This window comes from Serinus canaria, chromosome 25, assembly GCF_022539315.1.
Source record: "Serinus canaria isolate serCan28SL12 chromosome 25, serCan2020, whole genome shotgun sequence".
NCBI classification, from domain to species: Eukaryota; Metazoa; Chordata; class Aves; order Passeriformes; family Fringillidae; genus Serinus; species Serinus canaria.
In genome coordinates, this window is record NC_066338.1 from 14,271,041 (window position 1) to 14,285,407 (window position 14,367).

The 14,367-nt window shown below is 64.5% G+C and overlaps 1 protein-coding gene across 1 annotated transcript in view; it reads right to left on the minus strand.

The window, feature by feature from the left end:
• The window catches only part of GRK1 (G protein-coupled receptor kinase 1), a 12,726-nt gene extending 1,203 nt beyond the window's left edge, over positions 1 to 11,523 (minus strand). Inside the window, exons 1-8 of the mRNA XM_050984860.1 lie at positions 11,046 to 11,523; positions 9,431 to 9,717; positions 7,429 to 7,556; positions 6,470 to 6,627; positions 5,267 to 5,350; positions 4,214 to 4,338; positions 2,840 to 3,041; positions 26 to 225 (exon numbers count right to left, since the gene is read on the minus strand). Coding sequence (XP_050840817.1) covers positions 26 to 225; positions 2,840 to 3,041; positions 4,214 to 4,338; positions 5,267 to 5,350; positions 6,470 to 6,627; positions 7,429 to 7,556; positions 9,431 to 9,717; positions 11,046 to 11,523 — 1,662 coding nt within the window. The remainder of the gene's footprint in view (positions 1 to 25; positions 226 to 2,839; positions 3,042 to 4,213; positions 4,339 to 5,266; positions 5,351 to 6,469; positions 6,628 to 7,428; positions 7,557 to 9,430; positions 9,718 to 11,045) is intronic.
• Between the last annotated feature and the right edge of the window lie 2,844 nt (positions 11,524 to 14,367).

A 14,367-nucleotide genomic window follows, 5' to 3' on the forward strand; every position in this document is an offset into this window, starting at 1 on the left:
CGGGGGGCACGTGCCGGCCCCCAACGTTGAGCTCCTGGAAGACGCCGGTCTCGATCAGCTCCTCCTGCCAGGGGATGGGCACCGTGCCCGAGGCGAAGGCGTCGCACAGCGCCGCGTCCCCCGCGTCCAGCTCCACGCCCTTCACCGTGGAGAAGGCCCCCACGTCCCCCAAGTCCTTGGCGTACACCCGACGGGGGTCCGGCACGAACGGGGGGGGCACCAGACCTTGGCGAAGGGGAGGGGACACCCCGTTATTTTGGGGGTCGTCACAGAGAGGTCCTGGAACCCATTGATGGCGCCCCAACATCTCAGGTGACTTTGGGACCTGACCCAAGGAGCACCCCAAACATCTCAGGTGACTTCTGGAAACACCCAAAGTCTCAGATCTGTTCTAGACCCCCTCCCCAGCAGCCCCCCAACATCTCAGGGAGCCTCTCAGGTAACCCCCGGACCTCCCCGGTAGCCCCCCGGTGGCCCCCACGTTCCCCCAGGTCCTTGGCGTACACCCGGCGGGGGTCCGGCACAAACGGGGGCGACACCAGACCTTGGGGAGGGGGGGACACCCCATTATTTGGGGGTCATCACACTCGATAGCCCCAGTGTGGGACAGTAACCACAGGAACCCCCAGGAACATCTGAGAACTTCCAAAAACCTCTCAAGAACCACCAGGAACTCCCCAAAGTTCAACCCATGGCCACCAGAAACCTCCCAGTAGAGCCCAGTACAGCCCAGTATGGGCCAGTACAGCCCAGTACGGCCCAGTACAGCCCAGTATGGTCCAGTAACCACAGGAACCCCAAGGAACCCCCAGGAACCCCCAGGAACATCTGAGAACTTCCAAAAACCTCCCCAGAACCTCCAGGAACTCCCCAAAGTTCATCCCAGGGCTCCCAGAGACCTCCCAGTATAGCCCAGTATGGCCCAGTATGGACCAGTAACCATGGGAACCCAAAGGAACCCCAAGGAACATCTGAGAACTTCCAGAAAACTCCCCAGAACCTCCCATGGACCACCAGGAACTCCCCAAAGTTCATCCCACGGCTCCCAGAAACCTCCCAGTACAGCCCAGTATGGTCCAGTACGGTCCAGTATGGCCCAGTATGGTCCAGCAACCACAGGAACCCCAAGGAACCCCCAGGAACCCCCAGAAACATCTGAGAACTTCCAGAAACCTCCGCAGAACTTCCAGGAGCTCCCCAAAGTTCATCCCAGGGCTCCCAACACTCAAAACCCGACTGTGGGACCTCCAACATTCATTGGAGACCCCAAAACACAACGGAGACCCCAAACCCCAATGGAGACCCCAACCCTTGACCACCCAAAACCCAATGCAGACCCCAAACCCCAATGGAGACCCCAACCCTTGACCACCCAACACTCAATGGAGACCCCAACACTTAATGGAGACCCCAAACCCCAATGAAGACCCCAACCCTTGACCACCCAACACTCAATGGAGACCCCAACACCCAATGGAGACCCCAACCCTTGACCACCCAACACTCAATGGAGACCACCACCACCCCCTGGAGACCCCAAAACTCAATGGAGACCCCAACCCTTGACCACTTAACACTCAATAGAGACCCCAACACTTAACGGAGACCCCAAAACCCAGTGGAGACCCCAAACCCCAATCGAGACCCCAACCCTTGACCACCCAAAACCCAATGCAGACCCCAACACCCAATGGAGACCCCAAACCCCAATGGAGACCCCAACCCTTGACCACCCAACACTCAATGGAGACCCCAACACTTAATGGAGACCCCAAACCCCAATGGAGACCCCAACCCTTGACCACCCAAAACCCAATGGAGACCCCAAACCCCAATGGAGACCCCAACCCTTGACCACCCAACACTCAATGGAGACCCCAAAACTCAATGCAGACCCCAACCCTTGACCACCCAACACTCAATGGAGACCCCAAACCCCAATGGAGACCCCAACCCTTGACCACCCAACACTCAATGGAGACCCCAAAACTCAATGCAGACCCCAACCCTTGACCACCCAACGCTCAATGGAGACCCCAAACCCCAATGGAGACCCCAACCCTTGACCACCCAACACTCAATGGAGACCCCAAAACTCAATGCAGACCCCAACCCTTGACCACCCACTGCCCCACCAAGTCCCACAGCCACCACCCCCTGCCCCCTGCAGACCCCATCCCACCCCCTGCCCCCCTGGAGACACCCAAACCCCAATGGAGACCCCAACCCTTGACCACCCAACATTCAATGGAGACCCCAACACTTAATGGAGACCCCAAACCCCAATCAAGACCCCAACCCTTGACCACCCAAAACCCAATGAAGACCCCAAACCCCAACCCTTGACCACCCAACACCCAATGGAGACCCCAACACCCAATACAGACCCCAAAACCCAATGGAGACCCCAACCCTTGACCACCCAAAACCCAATGGAGACCCCAAACCTCAATGGAGACCCCAACCATTGACCACCCAACACTCAATGGAGACCCCAACACCCAATGGAGACCCCAACCCTTGACCACCCAACACCCAATGGAGACCCCAAAACTCAATGGAGACCCCAACCCTTGACCACCCAACACCCAATGGAGACCCCAACCTTTGACCACCCAACACTCAATGGAGACCCCAACACCCAATGGAGACCCCAAAACCCAATGGAGACCCCAAACCTCAATGGAGACCCCAACCCTTGACCACCCAACACTCAATGGAGACCCCAAAACCCAATGGAGACCCCAACCCTTGACCACCCAACACTCAATGGAGACCCCAACACCCAATGGAGACCCCATCCCACCCCTGCCCCCCGCAGACCCCCGGTGGTCGGTACCGGCCTCCAGGCGGCCCCAGTTGATGCTCCTGAAGAAGGGCTGGGCCTTGAGCTGGGCGCAGCCGTTGTCGCGGAAGCCCAGGCGGGTCTGGGGGTCCTTGGCCAGGAGCCCCTCGCAGGCCTCGCGCGCCGCCGCGCTGAACTTGTCCGAGTAGCTGACGGGGTCGTTCAGGATGCGCCGCGTCACCTCCTTGTTCTCCACCTGGGCAGGGGGGAACGTGCTGGGGGGTCCTGGGGGGTCCTGGGGGTCCTGGGGGGTCCTGGGGGTCCAGGGGGGGGGGCGTGTGTCTTGGGGGTTTTGGGGGGTTCTGAGGGACCTGGGGAGTTCTGAGGGTTTGGAGGTTCTTGAGGGTTCTTGGAGGTTCTTGGGGGGTTCTGAGGGACCTGGGGGGGGGTCTTGGGGGGTTCTTGGAGGTTCTTGGGGGGTTCTGAGGGACCTGGGGGGGTTCTGAGGGACCTGGGGGGGGGTTTGGAGGTTTTGGGGGGTTCTGAGGGACCTGGGGGGTTCTGAGGGACCTGGGGGTGGGGTTCTTGGAGGTTTTGGGGGGTTCTGGAGGTCCTGGGGGGGTTCTGGAGGTTCTCAGGGGTTTCTTGGAGGTTTTTGGGGGGTTCTAAGGGTCCTTGGGGGTTTCTGGAGGTTTTGGGGGGTTCTAAGGGACCTGGGGGGGGTTCTTGGAGTTTTTGGGAGGTTCTGGAAGTCCTGGGTGGGTTCTTGGGGGTTCCTGAAGGTCTTGGGAGGTTTCTGGGGGCCCTGGGCTGAACTGGGTGGCACTGGGTGGCACTGGGTGGCACTGGGTGGCACTGGGTGGCACTGGGGGGCACTGGGTGGCACTGGGGGTGCTGGGTGGCACTGGGGGTACTGTGTGGCCCTGGGGGCACTGGGTGGCACTGGTGGCACTGGGGGACACTGGGGGACACTGGTGGCACTGGGTGGCACTGGTCTGTACTGGGGGATACTGGGTGGCACTGGGTGGCACTGGGGGTGCTGGGTGGCACTGGGGGACACTGCGGGACACTGGTGGCACTGGGTGGCACTGGGGGTGCTGGGTGGCACTGGGTGGTACTGGGGGCACTGGGTGGCACTGGGTGGCACTGGGGGCACTGGTGGCACTGGGTGGCACTGGGGGCACTGGGGGACACTGGGCTGTACTGGGTGGCACTGGGTGGCACTGAGTGGCACTGGGTGGCACCAAGGGACACTGGGGGACACTGGTGGCACTGGGTGGCACTGGGTGGCACTGGGTGGCTTTGGGTGGCACTGGGGGGCACTGAGTGGCACTGGGGGACACTGGGCTGTACTGGGGGATACTGGGTGGCACTGAGTGGCACTGAGTGGCACCGGGGGACCCTGGGTGGCACCGGGGGTGGGGTCACCTTCTCCCCCCGCCGGCGGAAGGGCCCCTTGGCCTCCAGCATCTCGTAGATGGTGACCCCCAGCGTGAAGTAATCGACCGACCAATCGTAATCCTCGTTCTTGAGCAGCTCGGGGGCCATGAACCCTGCGGGGACACCCAGGGGACATCGAGGGGACACTGAGGGGACAGGGGACACAGGGGGGGACAGGGGACATGGGGGGGGTCAGGGGACATGGGGGGCACAGGGGACACAGGGGGGCCATGAACCCTGCAGGGACACCCAGGGGACATCGAGGGGACACTGAGGGGACACGGGGACACAGGGGGGGACAGGGGACATGGGGGGGACAGGGGACACAGGGGGGCCAGGAACCCTGCGGGGACACCCAGGGGACATCGAGGGGGACACGGGGACACAGGGGGGGACAGGGAACACAGGGGGGGGTCAGGGGACAGGGGACATTGGACACCCCAGTGGGACCTCCAGGGGGTACCCAGGTGACCCCAAGGGGTCAGGTGACTCAGGGGGACACAGGTGACACAGAGGGGACACAGGTGACATTGGGGTGACACAGGCGACCAGAGGGGACACAGGTATCTGGGGGGGGCTTCCCATGTCCTCACTTTACCCAAGGTTCCCCCAGTGTCCCCAGTGTCCCCAGTGTCCCCAATGTCCCAGTGTCCCCCCAGTGTCCCCACTGTCCCCAGTGTCCCTCCCGGTGTCCCTCCCGGTGTCCCCCCAATGTCCCCCACTGTCCCCAGTGTCCCCCAGTGTCCCCCACTGTCCCCAGTGTCCCCCAGTGTCCCCAATGTCCCCCAGTGTCCACTGTCCCCAGTGTCCACTGTCCCCAGTGTCCCCCCAATGTCCCCAGTGTCCCCCCAGTGTCCCCAGTGTCCCCAGTGTCCCCCAGTGTCCCCAATGTCCCCCAGTGTCCCCTGTCCCCAGTGTCCCCAATGTCCCCCAGTGTCCCCTGTCCCCAGTGTCCACTGTCCCCAGTGTCCCCCCAATGTCCCCAGTGTCCCCCCAATGTCCCCAGTGTCCCCAGTGTCCCCCAGTGTCCCCTGTCCCCACCTGGGGTCCCGGCGTAGCCGCGGGTTTTGCTCTCTCCGTCCTTGAGCTCCACGGCCAGGCCCATGTCGGACAGACGGACGTGGCCTGGGTAAAAGTGACCACCAGTGACCACCGGTGACCACCGGTGACCACCAGTGACCACCGGTGACCACCAATGACCATCAGTGACCACCAGTGACCATCGGTGACCATCAGTGACCATCAGTGACCATCGGTGACCACCGGTGACCACCGGTGACCATCGGTGACCACCAATGACCACCAGTGACCATCAGTGACCATCAGTGACCATCAGTGATCATCAGTGACCATCAGTGACCACCAGTGACCACCGATGGCCACCGATGTCCCCGTGTCCCCCTCATTTCCCATATCCTCCAATGTCCCCAATGCCCCCAATGTCCCCAATGTCCCCAATGTCCCCCATGTCCCCAATGCCCCCATGTCCCCAATGTCTCCAGCGTCCTCATGTCCCCCCGGTGTCGCCGTGTCCCCAGTGTCCCCAATGCCCCCAATGCTCCCACCATCCCCATGTCTCCCCGGTGTCCCCGGTGTCCCCGGTGTCCCCGTGTCCCCAGTGTCCCCAATGTCTCCAATGCCCCCGATGTCCCCAGTGTCCCCAATGTCCCCAATGCCCTGGATGTCCCCAGTGTCCCCAATGTTCCCACTGTCCCCAGTGTCCTCATGTCCCCCCGGTGTCCCCATGTCCGCACTGTCCCCAATGTCCCCAATGCCCCCAATGCCCCCACTGTCCCCATGTCCCCCCAGTGTCCCCAGTGTCCCCAATGCCCCCACTGTCCCCATGTCCCCCCGGTGTCCCCAGTGTCCCCAATGCCCCCACTGTCCCCATGTCCCCCCGGTGTCCCCAGTGTCCCCAATGCCCCCACTGTCCCCATGTCCCCCCCGTGTCCCCAGTGTCCCCAATGTCCCCAATGCCCCCACTGTCCCCATGTCCCCCCAATGCCCCCACTGTCCCCATGTCCCCCTGGTGTCCCCAGTGTCCCCCCAATGCCCCCACTGTCCCCATGTCCCCCCGGTGTCCCCAGTGTCCCCAATGCCCCCACTGTCCCCATGTCCCCCCGGTGTCCCCAGTGTCCCCAATGTCCCCAATGCCCCCACTGTCCCCATGTCCCCCCGGTGTCCCCAATGTCCCCCCAATGCCCCCACTGTCCCCATGTCCCCCCGGTGTCCCCGTGTCCCCACCGGCGTCGTCCAGCAGGACGTTCTCGGGTTTGAGGTCGCGGTAGACGATGCGGTGCTGGTGCAGGTGCTCCAGCCCCAGCAGGATCTGCGCCGTGTAGAAAACCGCGCGCGGCTCCGCGAACCCCGGGTTCTCCTCATCCACGTTGTAGATGTGGTACCTGGGGACAGCGGGGACATCGAGGACATTGGGGACATCGGGGACATTGGGGACATCAGGGACATTGGGGACATTGGGGACATGACAGGGATACGCTCAGCGCACACGGCTCTGCGAACCCCGGGTTCTCCTCGTCCACGTTGTAGATATGGTACCTGGGGACAGCGGGGACATTGGGGACATCAGGGACATTGGGGACATTGGGGACATCGGGGACATTGGGGACATTGGGGACATTGGGGACATCAGGGACATTGGGGACATCGGGGACACTGGGGACAGCGGGGACAGCGGGGACAGCGGGGACATCAGGGACATTGGGGACATTGGGGACATGGCAGGGATTATGGTGGGGACACAATCAACGTGGGTGGCACCAGCACAGTGCCAAGGTCACACCAAGGTGACACCGAAGTCATGCTAAGGTCACACCAGGGTCACATCAAGGTCACACCAGGGTGACACCAAGGCCATGCCGGACCATACCAAGGCCACTCCAAGGCCACGCCAAGGTTACACCAGGGTCACATCAAGGTCACACCAGGGTCACATCAAGGTCACACCAAAGCCATGCCAAGGTCACATCAAGGTCACACCAAGATCACACCAGGGTCACATCAAGGTCACACCAAAGCCATGCCAAGGTCACACCAAGGTCACACCAAGGCCATGCTGGGCCATGCCAAGGCCACTCCAAGGCCATGCCAGGGTCACACCAGGGTCACATCAAGGCCACATCAAGGTCACACCAAGGCCACCCCGAGGCCACCCCGCTGTCCCCGAGGCCAGGGCAGGCGCGTACCGCAGGTCGCCGCCGTTCATGATGGTCATGACGAGGCAGAGGTCGGTCTTGGTCTGGAAGGCGCAGGCCAGGGACACGATGAAACGGCTGTGGACGCGCGCCAGGATCCGCTTCTCCACCAGCGCCGCCTGGGGACACGTGGGGACACATTGGGGACACGAGGGGACACGAGGGGACATGGGATGGCACCACCATGGGCATGGAGTGGGGACAGGGACAGGGACACGATGAAACGGCTGTGGACGCGTGCCAGGATCCGCTTCTCCACCAGCGCCGCCTGGGGACACGTGGGGACACTGTGGGGACACGAGGGGACACGTGGGGACATGGGATGGCACCACCATGGGCATGGAGTGGGGACAGGGACACGATGAAACGGCTGTGGACGCGTGCCAGGATCCGCTTCTCCACCAGCGCCGCCTGGGGACACGTGGGGACACATTGGGGACACGTGGGGACACGAGGGGACACCGTGGGGGTGTGGGATGGCACCACCATGGGCATGGAGTGAGGACAGGGACAGGGACAGGGACATGCAGGTGGCACACGCCAAGGGACAGACACAGGGACAGAGGGGACATCTGAGGGGACAGAGGGACAGATTTGGGGACAGAGGGACATCCAAGGGGACCAAGTGTGGTCAGAAGGACCACGGAGAGGAACGAGGGGTGAATTCGAGGACAGAGGAACATCTGAGGGACACCCATGGGCACAGAGGGGACAATGGGCCACCCTTGGGGACACCATTGGGGCCACTCTTGGGGCCACCATGGAGCCACCATTGGTGCCACGCCTGGGCCACCCCTGGTGCCACCATGGAACCACCATTGGAGCCACCCTGGGGCCACCATTGGGGCCACCTTTGGGCCACCCCTGGTGCCACCATGGAGCCATCACTGGGCCACCCCCAGTACTACCATGGAGCCACCCTTGGGGCCACCTTTGGGCCACCTTTGGGCCACCCTCGGTGCCACCATGGGCCACCCTTGGTGCCACCATGGAGCCACCATTGGAGCCACCCTTGATGCCACCATTGGGGCCACCTTTGGGCCCCCTGGTGCCACCATGGAGCCACCATTGGAGCCACCCTTGATGCCACCATTGGACCACCATTGGAGCCACCCTTAGACCACCCCCGGTGCCACCCTTGGTGCCACCCCCGGTGCTACCATGGAGCCACCATTGGGCCACCCCCGGTACTACCATGGAGCCACCCTTGGGGCCACCTTTGGGCCACCCTCGGTGCCACCCCTGGTGCCACCATGGAGCCACCATTGGAGCCCCCCTTGATGCCACCATTGGGGCCACCTTTGGGCCCCCTGGTGCCACCATGGAACCACCATTGGTGCCACCATGGAGCCACCATTGGGCCACCCCCGGTGCTACCATGGAGCCACCCTTGGTGCCATTTTGGGCCACCCCCGGTGCCACCCCTGGGCCACCCTTGATACCACCATGGAACCACCATTGGAGCCACTCTTGATGCCACCATTGGACCACCATTGGAGCCACCCTTGATGCCATCGTTGGACCACCATTGGAGCCACCCTTAGACCACCCACGGTGCCACCCCTGGTGCCACCCCCGGTGCTACCATGGAGCCACCATTGGGCCACCCCCGGTACTACCATGGAGCCACCCTTGGGGCCACCTTTGGGCCACCCTCGGTGCCACCCCTGGGCCACCCTTGGTGCCACCCTTGGTGCCACCATTGGAGCCACCCTTGATGCCACCATTGGGGCCACCTTTGGGCCCCCTGGTGCCACCATGGAACCACCATTGGAGCCACCCTTGATGCCATCGTTGGACCACCATTGGAGCCACCCTTGATGCCACCATTGGACCACCATTGGAGCCACCCTTGATGCCATCGTTGGACCACCATTGGAGCCACCCTTAGACCACCCCCGGTGCCACCCTGGTGCCACCCCCGGTGCCACCCTGGAGCCACCCTTAGACCACCCCCGGTGCCACCCCTGGTGCCACCCCCGGTGCCACCCACCTCGTATCCCTTGCGCTTCTTGAGGCGTTTCTTGTTGAGGCGTTTGTTGGCGTACATCTTGCCGGTGGCGCGGCGCTGGCAGGCGCAGACCTCGCCGAAGCCGCCCTTGCCCAGCACGCGGAACTCCACGAAGGCGTCGGCGCTGACGGCCTGGCTCTCCAGCCACTTGAACTGCACGAAGCGGCCGAACTCGGGCGAGCCCCGGTACGGCCCCCAGGCCGCCGCCTCCAGGTGCGCCAGCAGCTCCCGCCGCGCCGGCACGAAGGCGTCGCCCGGCAGCGCCGAGCCTGGGGGGCGGCGGGGAGGGTCAGGGGGTGTCATGGCCGCCGAGGTCCTTGTGGGGGTGGTTGGGGTGTCGTGGTTGCCATTGGGGTGTCATGGCTGCCAATGCCAATATGGCCGCCGTTGGGGTGTCATGGCCGCCAAGGTCCTTGTGGGGGTGGTTGGGGTGTCATGGCTGCCATTGGGGGGTCATGGCCGCCGAGGTCCTTGTGGGTGTGGTCGGGGTGTCGTGGTTGCCATTGGGGTGTCATGGCTGCCAATGCCAATATGGCCGCCGTTGGGGTGTTATGGCTGCCGTTGGGGTGTCATGGCCGCCGAGGTCCTTGGGGGTGTGGTTGGGGTGTCATGGCCGCCATTGGGGTGTCATGGCTGCCAACAGCATCATGGCTGCCGTTGGGGTGTCATGGCCGCCAATACCAATATGGCCGCCGTTGGGGTGTCATGGCCGCCGTTGGGGTGTCATGGCTGCCAACAGCATCATGGCTGCCATTGGGTGTCATGGATGTGGTTGGGGTGTCATGGCCGCCATTGGGGTGTCATGGCTGCCAATCCCATCATGGCTGCCATTGAGTGTCATGGCTGCCATTGGGTGTCATGGATGCGGTTGGGGTGTCATGGCTGCCATTGGGGTGTCATGGCTGCCATATTGGCACTACATCCGCCATATTGGAGCCGTGTTGGCCATGTCAATGTCACAGCCGCCATATTGGAGCTGTGTCAGCCATACCAACCTCACGGCCACCATATTGACACTATGTCCGCCATATTGAAACCATGATGGCCATACCAACATCATGGCCGCCATATTGGAGCTGTATCAGCCATGCCAACATCATGGCCGCCATATTGGCACTACATCCGCCATATTGGAGCCGTGTCGGCCATGTTGATGTCACAGCTGCCATATTGAAACCATGTCGGCCATACCAACCTCACGGCTGCCATATTGACACTATGGCCGCCATATTGAAACCATGTCGGCCATACCAACATCATGGCTGCCATATTGGCACTACATCCGCCATATTGGAGCCGTGTCGGCCATGTTGATGTCACAGCCGCCATATTGAAACCATGTCGGCCATACCAACACCATGGCCGCCATATTGACACTACATCTGCCATATTGGAGCCGTGTCGGCCATGTTGATGTCACAGCTGCCATATTGAAACCATGTCGGCCATATCAACATCATGGCCGCCATATTGGCACTACATCTGCCATATTGGAGCCGTGTCGGCCATGTTGATGTCACAGCTGCCATATTGAAACCATGTCGGCCATACCAACCTCACAGCCGCCATATTGGCCCCCACCCAGCTCCCCCCTCACCTGCGGGCGGCGCGGTGGCGGCGGCGCTGAGGAAGCCGCAGTGCTCGGACCCTCCCGGCGTGAAGAACCGGCTCCGCAGCTTCTTGGCCGCCGCCTCCCTCTCATCGTCCTCGCACTGCTCGAAGGCCTCGATCTCCGCCCACAACGCCCCGGCCGCCGCGAACTCGGCGGAACCTTCCAGAAACCTCCGGAACAGCAGCTTCCCGATGGGCTGCTCCACGCACTGCCACCGGAACGACGTCTCCTGGCCGCCATCTTGGGTGTGGCCGGGCGGGGCTCCGTTGGGGGCTCCGGGACCCCCGTTCTGGGCGCCGGCGGTGCCGCCCAGTTGGGCGCGCAGGGCCTCGCACTGGGAGATGTGGGGCAGGCGGAGCCGCGCCTTGGAACGCCGGTCCTTGCCGCCGCCGCCGCCGGGGCCGCCGCGGGCCGACACGTAGGCCGAGTTGGCCACCACGGTCTCCAGACCCCCGATGTCCATGGCTGGTGGGGGTGGGGGGCGGTGGGACACCTGGGGGGGGTGGGGGGATACTGGTGGGACTGGTGGGGTGTTCTGGGGGGAAGTTTGGGGTGAGGGGGGTTTGGGGGCACTCAGGGGACATTGGGGGTCTGGGGGTGGGGGGACACCTGGGGAGGGTGGGGGGATACTGGTGGGACTGGTGGGGTGTTCTGGGGGGGAGATTTGGTGGGGTGGGGTGGGGCTTGGGGGCACTCAGGGGACTTTGGGGTCGGGGGGTGGGGGACACCTGGGGAGGGGTGGGGGGATACTGGTGGGACTGGTGGGGTGTTCTGGGGGTGGGGGTTGGGGTGGGGGGGTCTTGGGGGCACTCAGGGGACATTTGGGGGGTGGTGGGACACTTGGGAGGGGTGGGGGGATACTGGTGGGACTGGTGGGTGTTTCTGGGGGTGGGGGTTGGGGTGGGGTGGGTTTTGGGGGCACTCAGGGGATATTTGGGGGTCTGGGGGATGGGGGGACACCTGGGGAGGGGTGGGGGATACTGGTGGACTGGTGGGGTGTTCTGGGGGTGGGGGTTGGGTAGGGTGAGGTTTTGGGGGCACTCAGGGGACATTTCGGGGGGGCGAGAGGGGGTGTGACATGATGGGGGAGTTTGGGGGGCACGTCAGGACACACGGGTGGGGTCTAGGGGGGGTCAGGGGTCCTTCCTGAGCCAAATGGGGGGGTCTGGGGGTCGCTCCTATGACACATGGGGGGGTCTGGGGAACTCTGGGGGTCCCTCGTGGGGGTCTGGGGGGGATCTGGGGGTCCCTCCTGTGCCACGTGGGGGGGTCTGGGGGGGTCTGGGGGTCCCTCCTGTGACTCATGGGGGGGGCTGGGGGGCTCTGGGTGGTCTGGGGTCCCTTCTGTGCCACGTGGGGGGGTCTGGGGGGGTCCCTCGTGTGACAAAAGGGGGGGTCTGGGGGGGTCTCTCGTGCAGCGCACGAGGCTGTGACCACGCCCCCTCCCCACCCCCGGGTAAGGTGGTGGTGGGGGGGGATGGGGGGGTGGGGGGGGAGGGGGTGTGGCGGCTCTTAAAGGGCCCGCGCTATAATTAGCATAAGCGGCTCAGCGCGTGCCTAAGCCGCTTTCGGGGCCCCTCGCACGAGATTTCCCGACCCCCCCCCACCCCACCCCCCCCCCCGGGAATCCCGACATGCTCCGGGGTCGCGGGGAGCGATGGGAATGGGGACATCCCCCCCCAACCCCCCCATCCCCCCAAAAAACCGGGCCGCAAAGGATTCTGGGAGAGACCCCCCCCCCCCCCCAAAATGGGGTGGGTCCCACGGGGGATGATGGGGAGGGGGGAGGGACCATTCACACCCCCCCCCCCCTCCAGCGGAGGCCCCGCCCCTTCAGGTGTCCATGTGACCTCTGACCCCGCGGGACCCCTCCTCTCTGGGGACCCCCTCCCCAATTCCACAGACCCCTCCCCCTCCAAGACCCCCCACCCCTGGGGACCCCCCCAGGATCTCCCACTCTCCGAGACCCCCCCGCGATGACCTCAGGACCCCCCCCCCCCCCCGCGACCCAGACCCCCGGGAGACCCCTGACCTCTGACCCCGGGGTCCCCCCACCCTGAGACCCCCCCCTCCCCCTCCCAGGACCCCCACTTGGAGACCTCCCACCCCTCCGGGACCCCCCCCCCCACTGACCCTGGGGGTCTCAGGGGTCCAGGACCCCCCTCCCCATGAAGACCCCTCCCCCCATGAAGACCCCTCCCCCCATGAAGACCCTTTCCCCCTATGAAGACCCCCCGCCCCCCTGTGAGCCCCCCCCTCCAGGAGACCCCAACCTTTGACCCCAGAGGTCCCCAGATCTCCGGGATCCCCGACCCCCCCCCCCCCCCATTTTCCCCAGGACCCCCAAACATCCAGGACCCCCAGGTGCCATCCCGGACCCCCCACCCTGACCCCACGACCCCCCCCCAGTGACCCCCCCCAGAGATCCCTTAGCTCCCCCCCTCACCCCCAGTGACCCCCCCCCAGAGACCCCTGACCCCAATCACCCCTGGACCCGCCACCCCGCCACCCCCACACCCTGCGCCACACCCCCTGGGGACCCCCCCCACGACCCCCCGCCCCCCCCCCCGGGACCCCCCGCTCCCACCTGCGCAGCTGCCCCGGCCCGCGGCGGGTCCCGGTGCCCCGGGGCCGGATTAGCCCCGCCCGGGGATTAACCAAATCCCCCGGGGGCGGCCACCCGCGACCCCCCCCCCAAACCCCCTCAGCCCCCCCCCCCAACCACCCCGGGCCCCCCCTCATTGACCCCGGGGAGCTTGGATAGCTGGGACCCCCCCCAAATAATCGCGGGACCCCCTCCCCCATTAACTCCGGGGGGTTCAGGCAGCCGCGACCCCCCCTTAGCCCCCGGGACCCCTCCTCAAATTAACTCCATCGACCCCCCCCAAATAATCGCGGGACCCCCTCCCCCATTAACTCCGGGGGGCTCAGGCAGCCGCGACCCCCCCTTAACCCCCCCCCAAATTAAACCAGGGACCCCCCTAAATTAACCCCAAGGACCCCCCCCCATTAAACCCTGGGAACCCCCCCCCCAAATTAGCCCCAGGGACCCCCCATTAAACCCTGGGGACCCCCCCCCCAATTCATCCCGGTGGGGGGGGGACTCAGGAATTCGGGACACCCCCCGCCATGGACTGGGGACCCCCCTAGGAACTCGGGACCCCCCCAGAAATTGGGGACCCCCCCCCCCAGGAATTCGGGATCCCTTTCATAGCTCGGGGACCCCCCGGTAAATTCAGGACACCCCCCCCCCCCCAGGAATTCGGGACCCCCCGGTAAATTCAGGACCCCCCCCAGGAATTCCCCA